General features: G+C 36.8%; 2 protein-coding genes across 4 annotated transcripts; one reads left to right on the forward strand and one right to left on the reverse strand.

Annotated features, from left to right (window-relative positions):
* Positions 1-374: 374 nt before the first annotated feature.
* serhl (serine hydrolase like) lies at positions 375-11990 on the reverse strand. Its single transcript, XM_079811465.1, has 13 exons — positions 11739-11990; positions 11388-11499; positions 9398-9541; positions 9151-9264; positions 8724-8765; positions 6313-6332; positions 5876-5950; positions 5669-5778; positions 3142-3221; positions 3018-3052; positions 2723-2799; positions 1123-1204; positions 375-1036 (listed from the first exon to the last, which is right to left on the reverse strand). The coding sequence occupies exons 2-13, from the start codon at positions 11443-11445 to the stop codon at positions 890-892; spliced, it is 984 nt and encodes a 327-aa protein (XP_079667591.1). The 5' UTR covers positions 11446-11499; positions 11739-11990; the 3' UTR covers positions 375-889.
* Positions 11991-12032: 42 nt separating this feature from the next.
* Positions 12033-19327, forward strand: trappc5 (trafficking protein particle complex subunit 5). Of its 3 annotated transcripts, none has more exons than XM_079811947.1 (3): positions 12033-12077; positions 12334-12660; positions 17996-19327. In XM_079811947.1, exons 2-3 carry the CDS (start codon positions 12391-12393, stop codon positions 18290-18292), a joined length of 567 nt encoding a protein of 188 aa, XP_079668073.1. In that variant the 5' UTR covers positions 12033-12077; positions 12334-12390; the 3' UTR covers positions 18293-19327. The 3 variants fall into 3 exon arrangements, with proteins under 3 accessions (XP_079668073.1, XP_079668074.1, XP_079668075.1); XM_079811948.1 differs by having other exon boundaries at positions 12063-12219; positions 17996-18947; XM_079811949.1 differs by having other exon boundaries at positions 12066-12106; positions 17996-18947.
* Positions 19328-19640: the final 313 nt, after the last annotated feature.

A 19640-nucleotide genomic window follows, 5' to 3' on the forward strand; every position in this document is an offset into this window, starting at 1 on the left:
ACTCACCCTCAAGTTGCTTCAAACCTGTATGAGTTTCTTTCTTCTGCTGAATACAAAAGAAGATAGTTGACGGGCCCTATTGACTTACATAGTATTTTAGCACTAATATGGAAGTCAATGCCTACCATCAACTGTATGATTACCAACATTCTTCAAAATATCTTCTTTTGTCAAGTCATGCACTATTTCTATAGCAGAGCTTCGATGTATCCCGTGCATCCGCAGCCAAATTTATTCTGATAGACATATTATATTACATTAGTGTTAGACTTATAAATAAATCAAGATTAATGGTACATTTTGTTTCCAGCTCAGAAATTACAAAATTAAAGATTAATGTGTGTATCACCACAAAAAAAGACACATGATGTTTTAGTTAATATTTATTAACATTAATAGACGTTTTGACAAAAATACTTATATGTGTATCACATACAGCTAGCTTTTCTTTGAGTAGATTAAATCTAGTAGTGCGTAAAGATGATCTAGATCTTTTTTTTTTTTTTTTAGATGTCAGCAGCGTTTAATTTTCATTTACACAACATACAGAGTAATTAACAAAGGTATTCATCCCCTTAACCAATTCCATATTCAAAACAATGTATTTTGCTAAATCAATACTGTGAAGGCACCTGAAAAAGCCTACCTATGAGGTGTAAATGTGGTGGCGATTTCCATCAGCATTAAAACTGGAAGACGAATGGATGAATGGAGTGCAAATGTTCATAAGGCTTTCTGATAAAAAAACTTTTGTAATATGAGAAAATAAATCTAAAGTTTGATATGCTTAAAAAAAAGTATCACAGTATAACACAAAATTACAAGAATTGGTTAATGATAAGAATACTTTGAATCTGTATACGTCATAATTTGAATCAGCATGTGTGTGTTATAATTTTGATGTCTGATTGTTGTCAGATTCACTCTCTGTCTTGTCAGGACTGTGTGACTGAAGAAAATCAGTGATTATGGAGGCCATGGACTCAGGTTTGTTGAGGTGAATGTGATGGTCTCCTTCTATGTTGAGAATGGTGGCCTGCAGAGGAGTGAGAAAGATATATTTGTACATGCTGCCATTTCAGACATACATTTTGCTCTCATTTTTGTGTGTATGCATCTCACTTTTTGATCAGTCCAGCCCTTCTGGATCATATCCCCATATCCATCAGGTAGAGTGAATGTTTTGAACAGACCATCATTTGCCCTGAAGAAAGAAACAAATCTGTCTTTGATAGTCTGATAGTGTATGTATCTGATAGTGTGTGGATAAATGGTATTTTTAACAGTAGCTTTGGGCACTAAAGCCTCACTTATGCGTTGTTCACAGATGTCACTTGGTAGAGCTGCACAATACTGGATAAATTGAGAATCACGATTTTTTTGTTTAAAAATCACAATTGTCCCCTGATTCTGAACAGACAACTATACAAAATAATTTGTCATTTACAACATATTTTACTACAATAGACCCTTTTCACAGACTGTGATGACGTGTTTTCACAGTCATCAATATCGTAAATCCTGCAAAGTTTTTTTGTATTTAATTTTTTTTTGTATGTACATTTATAACACTAATACTTTGTATTTTATTACTTTTGCATCAAATTACAAAAAACAAGTTCCCGCTGCTGTGAGGGTGTTTCTAATACAGCGTCTATGGGAGTGATAAAAATGAACATTTCTCTCTTTCACTATTGGCGTTTCTCTTTTGCTATTTGAGCAAATGGGGACACAAAAAATATATTTCATGTATTCTCTCATTCACCGCTATAAAAGTTAACCCAACTTTGACGACTTCCGCTCTGAGAAACCCGGAAATGTCAAAAGGTTCTATTGCTTCAGTCTATTTAAAATTGTATTAAATAATTTGAATTATTATTATTTTTTTAATCTGTTTCATGTGCTCTGTTTCTTGATTCAATGACTTGCTCATAAATACTTAACTTTTTTCATTATTGGATGAATCAGTGGTTTTTGAATCTCTTGAATGAATGATTCAATGACAAATACCTTGTTAACAATCACTTGTCGCCACCTACTGGTGTAACAATGTAATCAATATTATCGTTATTTAAGGCGGCAAGTTACTTTCAAAAGGTGATTTGCTCCAGTTCGCTTCCGTAGAGTGTTTATATCCAAACTATTTGAATATTTGTAACATGGAAATAACAATGCTTAAAATACTAAAAATGTGGTTGAGAAGACCTTGATATCCTAACTGCTTTCTCTGGGTCAACAGCATCACAACTGCAGATTTAAATGGTCCGGTGTGATTTTCTCAAAGGTTTAATAGACACGGGCGAATCGTTGTAATTTAGAACTGAGATTGTGTCGTGATCTTTTAACGATTAATCGTGCAGCTCTACCATTTGGTTTAAATATCTTATTATTTAGTACAATGACATTGGGACAGTTAAGTCACACAAAATGCCTGAATACTTTTCGGGGCCACTATATTTCAAATAGCAAAATATTTGATCCATGCTGTGCAATATAATATTGTGAGGCCTAAATTGACCTGAAGCATTTAAAATAACTTATTTTGAATATATTTACACATAATCATTTAATATCTGCCATTTCTTGGTTTCTGGCCATGACATGAAAATAATTTTCATCCAATCAGAACTGGACAGTAATGGTTTAGTAAATTCTATTAAACAGTAAATGTTTCTCATGAACATGATGAAAACTTGTGTGTATGTGTGTGAATTGAACTCACATCAGTATCATCACTCTGGCTTTAATTAGTGACATGATGTAGAGGCACTGTTGTACATTATTATTTACAATGTTTTTCTGAAACAAAACCACATTAACACATTAATCATGATGTGTATAGTGTATATTTTCCACACATTCCTTCCTAAACAAGACATTTGTTAAGCAGAAAACATGATTTTGATGAGGTTTCAGCAGATAAATGTGGATTAAACAGTAGAAAAAAATCTGAAATCTTGTTACTTGGAATAAACAAACAACAGAAATGAACGAATAAATACACTGAAATGCCTTACCAGGTTGATCCTGAAGTCTCTGGTGAATATAAATCCTTTAAGAGAAAAGGAAGTCATTTAGAGAGCTTGTTTTGTCTGAGAAAAAACTGTGAGAAAGTCTAGGAGTGAGTGTTGAATGTCTTACCTCCGTCAACCTCTCTGACTGCTCGTTCCAACAGAATATCTGCAGACTGATCAGACAGGGAGGGGTTTGCAACCTTCAACCTGAAAGAGAAAAGAATTAAGAGACCACTGCAAATTTTTCTTAAATCAGCATCTCTACATGTATGGCAGCCATTTCATTCCAGTGCCTGTTGAATTCCAACACAGGCACACCACCTGAACCAAATCTCATTTAATGAGGAAAAGTATAAAAACCACTGCTGTGGTCATCACTATCCTCTTGCAATAGGACCAGCTGGATGGCAAAAACAGTGCTAGTAGTACCTCAAAACTAATTGGAATCAAAGAAATAACTAATGACCATGCCAAAAGAGTTGAAAAGGAAAGTTGAGTGAGGTAAAGAAGGGCTCAATTCTGGCTTTACTGGTCTGGGTACAGCAAAGCTACAGACTGGCAGAGGTGGAAAACGACCTTCCACTGACCGAAATGACCGCCAACTCATTCGAATGTCACTCAACAACCGTAAGATGACATCAAGTGACCTACAAAAAGAATGGCAAACGGCAGCTGGGCTGAAGTGCACAGCGAGGACAGTTCGAAACAGGCTCCTAGGGGCAGGGGTGAAGTCGTACAAAGCTAGAAAAAAGCCCTTCATCAATGAGAAGCAAAGAAGAGCCAGGCCGAGGTTTGTACGGTCAGAGTAAGGTCATCTTCTCTGATGAGTCCAATTTTCAGCTGTGTTCAACACCTGGTCGTCTAATGGTTAGATGGAGACCTGGGGTGCGTCTCAATCAGCCCCCTAGTTCAGTAGTCCGGGCACTGATCAGGACATAAGTCAATGGGCTGACTACCTAATCAGTGCCCGGACTACTGAACTAGGGGGCTGATTGAGATGCACCCCTGGAGAGGCCTACAAGCCACAGTGTCTCGCACCCACTGTGAAATTTGGTGGAGGATTGGTGATGATCGGATGGTGCTTCAGCCAGGCTGGAATCGGGCAGATTTGTCTTTGTGAAGGATGCATGAATCAAGCCACGTACAAGGTTGTCCTGGTAGAAAACTTGCTTCCTTCTGCTCTGACAATGTTCCCAAACTCTGAGGTTTGGTTTTTCCAGCAGGACAATGCTCCATGTCACCCTGCCAGGTCAATCAAGGTGTGGATGGAGGACCACCAGATCAAGACCCTGTCATGGCCAGCCCAATCTCCAGACCTGAACCCCATTGAAAACCTCTGTAATGTGATCAAGAGGAAGATGGATGGTAACAAACCATCAAACAAAGCCGAGCTGTGTGAATTTTTGCACCAGGAGTGGCAAAAAGTCACCCAACATCAATGTGAAAGCATGCTCTCCACCGGTCTAAGATGCATGAAAGCGGTCATTTGAAAATCCGGGTTATTCTATTCTATTCTAATTCTGAACTCTTCCTATGTTAAAACATTAGTATTGTGTTGTTTAAAAATGAATATGAACTTATTTTCTTTCTATTATTCGAGGTCTGACAACACTGCATCTTTTTGGTTATTTTGACCAGTTGTCGTTTTCTGCAAATAAATGTTCTAAATGAGATATATATATATATATATATATATATATATATATATATAACATTTTGTTCAATACAACTTTGTCAGTACAACGTTTATTTGTCAAGGATGTATTAAATTGATCAAGTGACAGTAAAGACATTTAAAATGTTAGCATGTTACAAAAGATTTCAATTTCTATTTTAATTAATCAAAGAATACTGAAAGAAATGTGTCACGGTTTCCACAAAAATATTAAGCAGCACTACGGTTTTCAACATTAATAATAATAAGAAATGTTTCTTGAGCTGCTAGCAAATCAGCATCTTACAATGATTTCAAAGCATCATGTGACACTGAAGACTGGAGTAATGATGCTAAAAAAGGCTGACATCACAGATACAATTACTTTTTTTTTTTTTAATTTATGTATATAATTTTATATATATATATATAAATTATTTAAAGTTATTTAAGTTAAGTTATTTTAAACTGTAATAATTTGACAAATATTACTGCTTTTACTATATTTTGATCAAATAAATGCAGTTTTAGGGCTGAACACGTTTTTCCATTCCACAGTGCTACATTTTTACATAATTTTTTTGTTTGACTGTTACACTCGCATCTTTTTTCAGCGTCTCGCATACGACACGGCATTCTAAAAATGCGCCGCTACAGTTGAAGGAGGTTCAACTTTTAAAAAACGGGTCGAGACCTTGTGTTTTTCCCCATTCCACTGCCCAAGTGTCCATTCCGCAGCACCCACGTTTTTCAAAGCAAAAATGCCTTCTGTGTGAATGACCCCTTAGTGAGAAGAAGAGACTTCTTTCAAAAACAGTCATATCAATATGGGTGGGAAAATGATCAAACTAAACTGTAGTTAAAGAGGGATTAGAATAAAGTTAGAGATAAAGTTGTGGGAAGGAATGTGGCAAAGCTTACCTGTTGCAACTCAACAGAAACCGATCAGAAAGACATTTAGTTACAGACAAACATATACATCACATCAGGCATTCTTCACCTTTCTTTGGCTGTCTCATACGTGTAGACCTTCCCTTTCCTTTTATCCAACTGGTTGTCATAATCGATTTGATCATTTATCCCTTTTCTCATGTTTTTAAACATGTGAGTCTAAGGAAGGACAAATAAACAGTTATGTTGTACACATGTTCGACAAGAAGTCTTCTCTTTACAGACAGCAACTCTAACATGCTCCATTCATCGTTACCAGTTTTGTCGGGAGAAATCCATAAGTATCCAAGAGAATTACATCTTCAACCATCTCAGGGTACAATCCGCTAAACTGGAAAACCAGAAGAAACTCTTATCACACATTACATTTACACAGCACAGACTGTACTAAAACATTGGTTCTCAACGTTTGCAAAATTCAAAAATGTATCCATTCAAAGGCAGCAGGGAAAAGCCTTATACTCATCATGCATAGCAAGACAGCAAAATGTTAACAACTGTTGGGCATATACAGCTCATAGTGACATTGACACATTTAAAGACATATTTGTGTACTTTTAAAAATGCATCATTTTAGTACTGTGATAGGTCCCTTTATGTCACATGTAAAATCTGGGTCATGTTGCAAGTTGAGAACTACTTTACTAAACAACTCATTTACGCAAGTAAAAAAACATTATGATGGATACTCACTAGTCCCGCCACATTCCCACCTGTTAAAGAAACATCAAATTGTAATAAATGGACAAATTATACTTTATTATATATTTACACTCATTTAAATATCATAAATACAGTGCACTCCACTAATATTGGCATTCTTGGTAAATATAAACAAAGGCCGCTGTGAAAATAAATCTGCATTTTTTATCCTTTTGTTCTTTCATTCAAAAGAAATTCACAAAATTCACCGTTCATTGAAGTAAAACAATTGAAAGTGGGGGGAAACTCACATTGTGAAATACATGTTTTTCTCCAATGCATGTTGGCCACAATTATTGGCACCCCTAGAAATTCCTATGAGTAAAATATCTCTGAAGTATATTTCCATTCATGTTTACGTTTTTAGCACACCAGGGTGACTAGGAGCATGAAATTGTCCAGCCATGACTTCCTGTTCCACAGGAGTACAAATATGAGGAAAAAAGGCCAATTTCCTTAAATCATTCATCAGTAAAACCAAAGAAATAGAGGTCTGGTGTGCAGCAAAAGATTGTTGAGCTTCACAAAATAGAAAGTGGCTGTAAGAAAATAGCTAAAGCATTAAAAATGTCCATTTCCACCATCAGGACAATAGTTCCAATCAACTAAAGATGTTACGATTCTGCCTGGAAGAAGATGTGTGTCTATATCATCCTAATGCATGGATATGAGGAGAGTTTCAGTGGATAAAGACTCTCCATGGATCCCATCTCAAGGAATTGTGAGATTAGTTGAGTCTTGGGGTCAGAAATCCTAAAAAAAATTTATCAAACAGCACCTACATCAAGTTGTTTGGGTTTCAAGAAAAATCTTCCTCGCTCACCAAAAACAATCTCAAGTTGTCAGACACAACTGTAAATTAAAAAGGGACCTGGTTCTGTGGTCAGAAGAAACTAAAAAGGAGCTTTTTGGCAGCAAACACACCAGATGGGTTTAGTAAGAATGTCTATATATACCAGATGGGTTTGGTGGGATACGAAGTACCCAATGCCCACGGTTAAAAAATACTCCTAGATCTTTAATGTTGTGGGCCTATTTTTTGCTGGAGGTCCTGGACATCTTGTTCAGATACATGATATGATGCATTCTAGCAAATACCAACAGATTAAAACAAATCAAAACCTGACGGCTTCTGTTAGAAATCTTATAATGGGCCGTGGTTGGATCTTCAAAATCAACACACAAATGTGTCACTGAGCACAAAATAAACCGTCCCAGTTCCCTGACCTGAACCCTATAGAAAAGGAGTGGGGTGAACTGAAGAGAAGAGCTGGGAATCTGAAGGATCTGGAGAGATTCTGTATGGAGGAATGGCCTCTGATCTCTTGTCAGGTGTTCTCCAAACTCATCAGGCATTATAGGAGAAGACTCAGAGCTGTTATCTTGGGGAAAGGAGGTTACAATAATTGGGTGCCAATGATTGTGGCCAACGTGAACTCCAGAAAAACATTTATTTCATAATGAGATTTCCCCCCACTTTCAATATTTCAATGAAAAGTTACAATTTTGTGAATTTTTTTTAATGAAAGATCAAAAGGATAAACAATACAGATTTATTTTCAGTCGCCTTTGATCATATTTACCAGGGGTGCCAATATTAGTGGAGAGAGCACTGTATGTGTTACTTGTGAATGATAATAGTTCTTTACAGCCTTATAGTATTTTTAATTATAATGTAATTTATACTTCAGTGTTATCCAGTAATCAAGATTGGTTCAATGTTGTTATTTTATGTTACACCAAGACTGTATGTATTCACTACACTCTATATTAAAATAAATACTATGCATAATTCCTGGGCATTCACAGCACATTGCATTGTTTACAACTAATAACTACAGTCTAACATGTAACTATAACGCTACTGTATATTAGCATCTTATGAGCTGCTTCAATTTATTACAATTAATAAGTAATGTTAATGATTTAACATTAACCAAACTCTCTGTTGTCCTATATCTTTACCAACGTTTGACCCTTTACATTATTCAAAACACACACACACACACACACACACACACACACTTCAATCTTGAAATCTTCAGTCTTAAAATATTTAAGCTCAAATTCTGGGGACTAATACAGGTGTACCATCATCTGGCATGAATAAGGATTGAAATTTAGAGCACAAGTGATGCTATAAATAAATACTGACTTGTGGCATTCATCCCAGAGTGCCCTTCTAATGCACTCATACTCATCTATGACCATTTAGTTAGATCATAGAAGAAAAGCTACAGAATACAAGGGCTTTACAGAGCACTACAATAACACAGTTACACAATAATATTATTCATCTTCAGCTTGTTCATAATTTACACAGATCCTCTGAACTTTCACACACTAAAGAGAACTTTGACCTCTGTCAGTAAATGAAGACCGCAGTGAAAGAGTTGACTCACCCATACTATGTGCAATGATAGAGAATCGCTTCCACTGAAGAGCTGGAAACAAATGGAGGAAAATTATATAAATATATACAAATATAGTTTATTCTTTTTGTTTGCCTTGTTTTCCAGTAAAATAACTAGAATTTAGTTTAGAAGCAACATTTCATTAGATATTAATACTTGTTTCCATACATTTTATTTTGAATACACGTTTATTTTGTCTAACTGTAACATTGCTAAACTTGCTAATGGGTACAACAAGAAAAAAAATCTGACAGTTCAGAAAGATAAAATACACTTTTGCTTCTCAATTACATTTATCTAGTTTGTTTTTAGATATTTAACTGGAAAATAAGGCAAAAATCCTCATTACATTATTCTTTTTGTAGTGAGAATGAGTCATTAACGGTTTGTAACAAAGGCCTGAGTTGCTTCAAACCTTCTACAACTCGCCGAACATCTGCCACATACAAAGGGAAGGTGTAAAAGCATCCATCAGGCCTATGAGACGAGAGGCCATGACCTGGGAAATCAAAGGCTACGAATCTCCAGTCTAGGAGAGTTGTGGAGAAAAAGAAAAACAGAGAGAATGAAAACCACTATCACTTCATTGATGCACGTAAGAATGAATGTATCAATGTGTATATTCATAATGTTCATGAATTCTCTGGAATCAAATACTATACCTTTGGGAAGCAATGGAATCAGGGTATTAAACGTCCCGCAGTTGTCAGCCCAACCGTGCAAACACAGCACGGGACGGCCATGAGAAGGACCCCAAACCTGACCTCTCATCTCTCCCCATGGGACGGTCATTCGGAACTCAGACGCTGTGTCAAAGTACAGAAGGGTAATATTTAGGCAAATTCAATACCATGCACATTATTGAACACATGCTCCTTAAAGGGATAGTTCACCCAAAAAATGGAAATTCTGTCATTATTTATTCACCCTCATATCATTCAAAATTCTGCTGAACATAAATGATGATCTTTTTGATGAAATTTGAGAGCTTTCTGTAACTACCACTTTGACGCTTCAAACAGGGCCGGCGTTTGCTATAGGCGAGCTAGGCGGTTGCCTAGGGCGACAAATGTGTTGGGGGCGCGCGCAGGCGCCCTCTAGTGGCGCCCTTTAACTTACTTCCCATTAAGCATAGAATTAAAACAAGCGAAATAAAACATACTGTTTATTAAACATGATCATCCTTGGGCGCCCCCTCAGCCGCACGTTTAATTACTTAACCTGATTATTAGATTGAATTGATAGTGAGTATTGTCGAGTTTAGGCGTTAGGTCAGGCAAGAGCTCAGCACTGGCGCGTTCTTCAAAAATGAAGCGGTCTAAACCCTCGAGTGCACAGGGACGGAAAAGGAGAAAGGCACACGATCAAAAGAAAGCCCAGTATAGATGGCTCATCTCAGCCATAAAGCTGTCAAACGAAATAAATTTACTTCGTATTATCGATATTATCAACTAATATTGGACGGCATTGGACGTTTTATTGCTGTCACTAAGCTATCACTAGCTAGCTAGTTATCTACATATTACTACGCATTTCACTGACAATAAGGAAATCCAGACGAGCCAAATTTTAATGCTGCGTCAATTTTGAAGGTGAATAGAAATGCCAGAAACAACTGTTCATCTTTTATTAATTAAGAAAGGGATAGAGCTACAAGAACTTATATATTTTAATTTTTGTAGTGGTAAGTACAGTGTATCCATAATAGCACTTTTGTTTGTAGAGGGTATAGTTAATCCAGTTTATGGGTCATAATTTGTGTATCATTTAAGTCATAATTAGCTCATAATAAGTCTTGGAGTAACTATAGGAGCATTTTTGTTTATATAGTTTTTATAAATACTTAACCCATTTGTGGCCAATTTTTTTCTGAATGGCATGTTCTGCATTTATTTTCCCCAGGTTTTTGTATTTTTTTCTTGAAAATCGTATTTGAATCTGTGGCAACTATAGTTGCCGGTGGGCAAATATGTTGTAGCCTATGCACCCCTTCAATGTCAAATATGTATAAGAGGAGAACATTTAGCATCTAACTCAAAATAACTGCTTTCAACAGATCAATCTTTATTCATAATCAAATTTATTATGTTTGACTAAGTATACTAAAAACTATAGATCTGTTGTAAGATTTGTTTTGTTTGGATGATTCTAGAGACCTTCATGATTACGTTGATATATATATGTCAACTAAAAATTACTTATTAGGAACATGAAAATATCCTTTCTTTGGGAGGGTTTGCCTTCGTTGTGCTCCCTGGAAGTAGGAGTAGGAAGTGGGCAGTCTCATGTGACAGGAAGTTAATACTTTTTTTTTTCTTGAATCCTTTATTTGGTTGTATGCTTGTGTGTCATTAAGATATAAAACATGGATAATATCTAGAAAAATACTTACAGAAGGAACAATTAAGGGGTTTTAACAATTAGGGGTGGGGGGGGGGGGGGGGGGGGAGGGGGGGGGGGGGTTGGGGGCGCAAAACTCAATCTTGCCTAGGGCAACCAAAGAGCCAGAGCCGGCCCTGGCTTCAAATACAATATATATTTTTTGGGTGAAACATCACTTTAAACGTATTTAAAAGTCAGTTCATTTTGAAGCAGCTATGATGAATGTTAACCAATATAAGTTTTCAGTAATAAAAAATGGCTGTTTCTTACCTGCTCTCCTCATCGTAGTTGTGCCGAAGTGTCTGAGACTTGTGAACGCAGGAATCATTCTCACACTTTGCAGTGCAGTTTAAATCCCCTTAACTTACATGAGAGGGAGAAGCTGGTGTTTATGAGAAAGAGAAAAAACTTTTTAAAAGTTTGGAAGTCAACTAAATTACACCTTATTCGTTGGAGCATGACATGCATGTAGAAAAATGTGTTCTTCACTGATGCAGAGAAAATTCTTTTACATATAAAATTATAACAAAAGTGCACGTATATAAGACATATCTCAATTGTATAGTCCAGCTTTCTAAATTAATTGTATAGTCCAGCTTTCCAAATGAATTGCAAACTTACGTCGAGGGATATATATCGGCTGTTCTTGAAGTTGTAAGCACACATCACACACTGTGAGTAAAGCGCATCCTGGCCAGAAACCTTGCAGAGATGATTTCAAATTAAAACTGAACGTTGAAAGTGAAAACTGCCTAAATGATGAAATCAAATAAAAATAATTTTAATACAATAAATAAAAATAAGTATAAAAATTTTCAAAAATGTTAAGTGTTTTCCGCTCCAAACCCGTAAATTCATAACTATATCCCGTCCAACTTTTATTTTGAAAATATCCGGTCACAACGGCATTTTACTAATCGTGTCTTGCTTCCCGTCTCCGGAACTGACACAAAACATCAGGTAAAGGCTAGTGAGCAACGAAATATGATGTAATTGTGATACCTGCGTTATCATTTCATATAATTTTTGTACTAGAGATGGCATGTTCGGTGTAGTACATTCTGCACCTATAAAATCAGGAAACCCCATAATATAACCCGAGGTTAACAACAACTACACGATAAGAGCAACAATGAATGACGTTCTGACAGTTCAACATATATATTTACAAATTACAATGTGCTGATTTATAACACAAACTATCTTTGCATTCCAGGGTTCAGGCACTTTCGTTCTTTAATTCGGATTGCAATTCAAATTTGGTGTGGACGGAATGGAGGTCCGCTTCACGCGAGGCAAATCTGCGATTCTCGAGCGCTCGATCACGCGTCCTAAAACGGAGGTGAGCGTGAGCGCGTTCGCGCTGCTCTTCTCTGAGATGGTGCAGTACTGCCAGAGCCGCGTGTACTCGGTGTCTGAGCTCCAGGCCCGGCTGGCTGACATGGGTCAAGGTGTTGGGGCCAGTCTTCTGGATGTTCTTGTGATGAGGGAGAAAAATGGGAAAAGAGAAACCAAAGTATTGAACATACTTCTCTTTATTAAGGTATTACTTTTTATTTGTTTACAGATTGGTTGAAGTCCACATAGGCTACCGTGTTAAAGGGATAGTTCACCCAAAAATGAACATTATGGTATTAGATAGGCACTCTCATGTTGTTCCAAACCCATAAGACTATCGTTCATCTTTAAAACACATATTTCTCTACATCCATTCACTCAAAACTGTCACTTAAAGGGTTAGTTCAACCAAAAATGAAAATTCTGTCATTAATTACTTGCCCTCATGCCGTTCGACACCCGTAAGACCTCAGTTCATCTTCCGAACAGAAATGATATTTTAGTTGAAATCTGATGGCTCTGAAAGGCCTCCATTGGCACAATGGCACGGTTCACTCTCAAGACCCTTAAAAGGTACTAAAGACGTAGTTACAAAGTCCATCTCACTAAAGTGGTTCTAAAATAACTTTATGAATAGGCGACAATAGTTTTTGTGCGCAAAAAAACCCTAAATAACGACTTACATAGTGATGACGATTTCAAAACAAGGCATCATGAAGCTTCGAAGCGTTATGAATCAGTGAGTCGAATCATGATTAGGATCGCGTGTCAAACTGCTGAAATTTGGCGATTCAAACCGCTTTGAAAAGCAGAAGCAAGCTCAGCGTAAAATAGGCTCTTCCACTGCCTGTATCAATGGCAGTGCCCATAGCATGAAATTGTTGTAATTTATTGATGTAGCCTACAGTTCATAACAGATAGCTATGGGTAAGGTGCCATGCATGGACTGCTCATGATTAGCCTCAGTGGCGTAACTTTAACCTAGTAAGTAACAGACCCCGGTGCAGCCACAAATATCATAACTATCTATAATAGGCCTACTGTAATTAAGACATATATTCAAGAAATGTATTAAAAAACGAAAGACGCTATAGTTTCAGCCTTAAGGCCCTTTCACATCGGACACGTAACGAAAAAGCGAAGCGGAAAAACGAATATTTTGTGTGCGAATAGTTTGCGTCAAATCCATTCACATCAGCCGCGACGCGAGTTTGCGACGTCTGTGACGTTTCAGAGCTCCGACATTCCAAAACATTCGCGCCGACAGATGAGAACACGGACACTTCATCATCCAGTGAAGATGAGCTTTTCATTTTATTTAAAAGACAGAGAAGAAGGTTTTGGGTGCACCCAGTCTTAAAGAACAGAGAGTCTGAAGGGGAGTATCATGCTAAACTTGTACAGGAGCTAAAACTTTATCATGGCCGGTTCCGCACTTACTTCAAATGTCCGTTTGACAATTTGTGGAGCTCGAGAGAGACAGCAGCACCGCATCTGACGAGACAAACACACACTTCAGGAACCAATCGATCCAGAGCAGCTGTTTCCAGCTATGCTTCTAGTTGAGTCACAATGTAAACATTTAAGTGCCACAGTCGTACTGATGGAAACACATTCCCTTTCTATAGTCGCGGACACAATTAGGTTAGAAAAAAATCAACCAGTTTTAACTCAAAAGGTGATGTTATCGTTGTCTGTAGCCTACAGTGGGCAAACAGCTGTAATGTCATGAGAAATGTGATACCTGGCAAAGGTTAATGTTGATTGAATGGCTAATGACATCAACTGGACATTTCGTGACCTTTGTTTCCTTGTATGTGATTGGTTTAAGCCTTTTTTTGTCGCTGCGAGTGTTAAAAAAATCGACATCGAAACTAAAAAAATAAACATCGTTTTGTTGCCTCAGCACATTCGCATTCGGTGTGAAAGCTCTCATTACACAAACAGCTGATCAAAACATAAAACCATCGCGCAAATTATTTGCGCGTCAAAATCGCGTCCAGTGTGAAAGGACCTTTAGGCTACTCAAAGGCTGCGGAAACATGGCTAGTGGGTTCGTTACTGGTTCATTCCTGGTTTGCTTCTTATTTATGAAATGAACAGGCAATTAGTTGACGAAACAGAAAATTCACGAAATTCACTTTAAAGAAAGCCTTTCTATAAAACAAATCTCAATAAAAATCATGTCTGACCCCACTCCATGTCTCCAGACATACTGCACGTCTTATAGCCTATATCTTACTCATGCCGATGAAAGCGCCCGAAATATGAACTGAATTTAGAAATGCTTTTGAAATTAAAAACTTTGCGTTTAATAAACAAAATAATTTTTTGAATGTAGACAGCGTTTGGAGTGGAATGCATGAAAAATAATCTGTTCCCTGAATCCAGAGCCTTTGTTGTTAATGTGAGTTTACACAAATAAAAGTAGACCGTTTATAGTTTATAATTATGTCTTGAACTTATCGGTGTGGCTAAAAATGACGGAGTATTGCGAGTTGTTTCCTGTCATAAAGGAAAAAATGCACGGGCGCTTTCGTCGGACAGAGGGTTAAAGAAAACGTAGCATATTTAGTTTCATAGTTAGGCTATATGTGAAAATATTAGCCTATTATATTATTATTTTTTAAAATGTAATATGTTGATTATAGAAAGTGAGCAGCATCATTAAGACGCGCAATATGTCTGGAGACATGGAGTGGGGTCAGACATGATTTTGTTTTATAGAAAGGCTTTCTTTAAAGCAGCACTAGGTAGTTTTTGCTCTCGGGGTCCCGCTACAGTTGGGAAACAGTATTGTCCTCTACTACTGTCGTAAACTCTGTCATCCTTCATCAGCGGATGCATCACACGTGCATTTGTTGACATGATAACCATGATAGCCCTGAACACTGCAGGAGTTCACATGCAGGTGTTCTGCTTGCGTCGCGTGTGAAATGTCTTCATCCCAGGTACAGTGGCATATGTTTCAGCATGTCATATGAATATCATTTCATGGGTTTTATTTTTTTCAAACGCCAAATGATTGCGATGCTCACGTTTACAAGCCAGCGTCATTATAGTAGCCTAGTCTATTGGTTCCCGTTTTACAGAATCTATATGATACTTCCATTCAATGTTTGAGTGGTAGGTAATAACCATATATCGTCAATATTATAATATCAAGCTACCATAGATGAATCTGCAAATTTGAAAAATCGATTTGCATTATAGCTTGAGGCAAGACAAATAAACAAATATCACAGACATGTTAGGTATCCTAAAATATGATTTTGTACGTCTTATGTATTTACTTGCAAGAATGTAGCCCCTCCTCCTTCAGCTCACGCCAACGAGCAAACGCTGGCCCAATGTTGATCCTCGTCCTGCCTTTAATCCGATCACTTTCTCGTTTCCTCTTTTTGCTTTCCTCCGACAAAACCTTTGCTTTCTTATTTTTCTGTGCTGCTTCGGCCATGACTATAACATCCGGCAAACAAACGATAGTTGGGCTCGGGCTCGCACGTCCGAATTTAAGGAAGTGGGGGTGTAATAAGGAAGTGACGTATATGCCGTAAAGCAGTCGAATTTTGTAGTTCTTTTTGTTCTCGGGTTATTACCCGAAACCCGAAGTTTAAAAGTATGATTAAAAACGATACAGACCCCGTCAGGCTATGGCAGACGTGTCATTCAACCTATTGGAAGTCGATGTATCATCACAAGAGTCTTGAAAATATATTATGAAGGTTGAAAAGTTACCTAGTGCTGCTTTAAAGAGAATTTCGTTCACTTTAAAGCAGGGCTTAAAAACGGAAAAAAATATCAATCGGTTCACTCCGAGCAGAATCGATATTATAGCGTTTCCGTTTTTGCGTTCCTCAATAAACATTACTGTTCCGAAAACGGTTTGATATGAAAAAATACCGGTTAATAACGTTGTTTTAATTAAGCCTATAGGCTACTTTAAACAAATATGTATAACTAGACTTATTTTCACTCAATAATAATATAACACATGGTAATTAAACTTGAATATTTATTTAATAACATTTTTAAAACCAGAAATACATGCATTAATTACAAGGCATAAACAGCGGACCTGTTTTAATGGAGCGTTAGACAGTCTAAAGTGGCCCTCTAATGCCTAATTATTTTCAGAAGAGTGATAACATTCTTTGTACATAACTTTTTTTCAACACGACTTGTTTTAAAAAATGCATGAATAAAGAATAAATAAACTGGATAACCATTGCTCTTTTAATGCACCGTCAACTGGTAATTTCAAAGCAAACACTGCGCAACACGTCCTTGCATCACATAATCAAATTCAGTCAGCTAATAAAGCTTGATCATTTAATGCAATATAACATACAATTTAATACGAAGCATCAACCGTCTATATAGAAAACATTGACCTGTCCTGTATTGGCAATCTGAAAGACTATAGGAAAAATGTTTGATAGATGCTAGTAACCTACTTGGACAGGCTTAAACAAAATCCATAAACTAAATCAGCCTAAATCAGACTATTTGAGCTTAAAGTCCGTACTGCTTATTTAAACGTTCGAAAAGAATGTCCTCCAATACCTGCACATTCATTGTAGACCTCAGCGGGGAAAGAAATGTACTTGAGGCATGAAAATGCGCGCGCTCATACACTGACTTGCGTTACCGGTAGATTCATAGATGATGGTGCGAGGGCATTTCACTCACGCTTGATCCGTCAACGTCACATGCTGTACTACTCAATTCATGATTTGTCACTACCAAATTAAAATATTAAAGAGAACGATAAAATAACGTTATTAACCGGTTAATGGTCAATTCAAATTAACGTTTCTGTTCAGAACGATTCAAATTGATTTTGATTTCTATTCCGTTTTTGTTCCTCTTAAAATTTCGTTCGTTTCCGGTTTTCGTTTTCGTTCCTTGAACCGGTTCAGAGCCCTGCTTTAAAGTGAATTTTGTGAATTTTCAGTTTCATCAACTAATTGACTGTTTATTTAATAAATAAGAAGCTAAATAGGCTCTAAATGTGTATACAGACATAGCCTATATACACCACTATACAACACATGTCGTTTTAACGAGAAAAATATATAGTTTTAACGACATATCTCGTTATTACGACATAATTGAGTGGAAAAAATGATATGCATGTGGCAGCAATGCGTCACCGTACATAGCCAACGTAATTTTGTGGCAAAAACGTGGTAATAATTTGAAATTTTTGATCCTATTGTTAACTCTATTTATTTGCTTGTTCAGTGTTGGTTGTGGGTTTTGGTTCTGATATGTGTATGATAAGTAATATGTAACTACTGCAGTAAGACCTGCCTGGAACTACTTTTGCTGTGCGTTTCCCTGAAAATAATTGCGCACAAACGTTCTTCAAGCATTCAACAGCCCCGTAGTATAAATGTAAATTTACTGTTTCTTAATCTGTGTTCTGGAGATGAGCGAAAGTGGTTTTAGAACAACATGAGGGCGAGTAATTGATGAAGGAATTTTTATTTTTGGGTGAATTAACCGTTTAACTTTCTTTCTTACTTTCTTCCTAGGTAAATGTGTGGAAATCTTTGTTTGGCAAGGAGGCAGACAAACTGGAACAGGCCAACGATGATGACAAAACCTACTACATCATTGAAAAGGAGCCTTTGATCAATGCCTATATATCAGTACCTAAAGAGAATAGCACTTTAAACTGTGCAGCCTTCACTGGTGGCATTGTGGAGGCTATCTTGACCCACAGTGGCTTCCCAGCCAAAGTCACGGTCCACTGGCATAAGGGAACCACACTGATGATCAAGTTTGATGAGGCTGTCATTGCACGAGATAAAGCTCTTGATGGCAGATAGCAGCTTCGCATATCTGAGCCAGTTCTCCAGTTTTACCCGTGAGTCTGAAGTCTCAATAGGATTAAAGTAGAATTGATTGTTTTTTTTCATTCATTTTTTTATAGCTTTGCTAACAAATTCACTGCATCTTGCACACATCTCAAATAACTTCAAGTGTGTATCTGGCTCTCTTGCTTTTATATGATGTTCTAGAATATTGATGAGAACAGCCACATCAGCACAGTCACCTCACTAGTCCAATCCAGTGGAAATAAGTACACTAATGCAGTGAAGGGTTATCATACAGTTCTCTGTGTGAAGATCAGGATCTTTGGGTGGCTATTGTGCATATGTACTAAAACAAAACATGAATAAATTGTAATGATTAATAATTTAAAGTAGACATGAATAGATTGTTAGGTTTGGATGAGTTGTGCCGGACAGCACATTCCTGCACAGATACTGTGTTTCCCACAATTGTGCAGACAATGTACATATGGAAAACTGAAAAATGTATATCTGTAAGAAGTATTATTTACAGCATAAATTACATTTGGACTTCTTGATCATTTTGTATAATAGAGGATTGACCTATGTATGTGTATGTGTTTCATTTGTTCACATGTTTGTTTATTGTCCTACAATATAATAAAGTCTTTACAAATTGCAAGGAGAGATGGGGGAATACTGTCTCTTACATAAATGTTCCAATATAACCATAGTATCTGCCATAATGACTCTATATAGTAGTTACAATAGTTAATACTTTAACATGGCAATGATTATTATTTATATTTTAACAGTAATATTTTGTCTCTGGTCAGGACCTGGATTTAGCAGTTGTGTGCAATCATGACCTTTGGTAGGGCTTGTAACTTCTTTCTTGTAAATGGTGTCATGTTGTAAACATCCTGAACTATTCCCAACAAGTCATACGTTTTGCCTCACGCTAAATCATGAGTAATGGGACAACACTCAAAAATAACATTAATCTTTTGAACATCTTCAGAGGTGTTTAAGCTATGTTTGGGTGAAACCTCATGCTTCAATGTTATCAAAAAAAAAATTCTCTCTTGCCTGTAACTCAATATGGGTCAAACCAATTAATAATGGATAAAAAAAGTATGTATACATTTATTATAATATATGGATATTATAAAACAGTGGACATGCACCTTCGATGACAATTTCAGACCCCTCCATGATTTCCAAGTGGGAGAACTTGCAAAATAGCAGGGTGTTCAAACACTTATTTTCCTCACTGTATATACCGGTATATATATATATATATATATATTATACAGAGCAAGCATACCATTATGACCACCTTCCTAATATTGTGTTGGTCCCCCATTTGCTGAAAACAGCC

Source organism: Gobio gobio (genome assembly GCF_949357685.1).
Source record: "Gobio gobio genome assembly, chromosome: 3".
Classification (NCBI taxonomy): Eukaryota; Metazoa; Chordata; class Actinopteri; order Cypriniformes; family Gobionidae; genus Gobio; species Gobio gobio.

What these genes read in the sequence shown, in the direction of transcription:
- serhl (XM_079811465.1), bottom strand. Translation starts at nt 11,445, where the DNA reads ATGATTCCTGCGTTCACAAGTCTCAGACACTTCGGCACAACTACGATG. An exon ending in TGTTCGGCGAGTTGTAGAAG is followed by an intron (nt 8,766 to 9,150) that starts GTTTGAAGCAAC and finishes ATTTGTTTCCAG; the next exon opens with CTCTTCAGTGGAAGCGATTC. An exon ending in GTGGGAATGTGGCGGGACTA is followed by an intron (nt 5,951 to 6,312) that starts GTGAGTATCCAT and finishes CTGGTTTTCCAG; the next exon opens with TTTAGCGGATTGTACCCTGA.
- trappc5 (XM_079811947.1), top strand. Translation starts at nt 12,391, where the DNA reads ATGGAGGTCCGCTTCACGCGAGGCAAATCTGCGATTCTCGAGCGCTCG. An exon ending in ACATACTTCTCTTTATTAAG is followed by an intron (nt 12,661 to 17,995) that starts GTATTACTTTTT and finishes CTTTCTTCCTAG; the next exon opens with GTAAATGTGTGGAAATCTTT.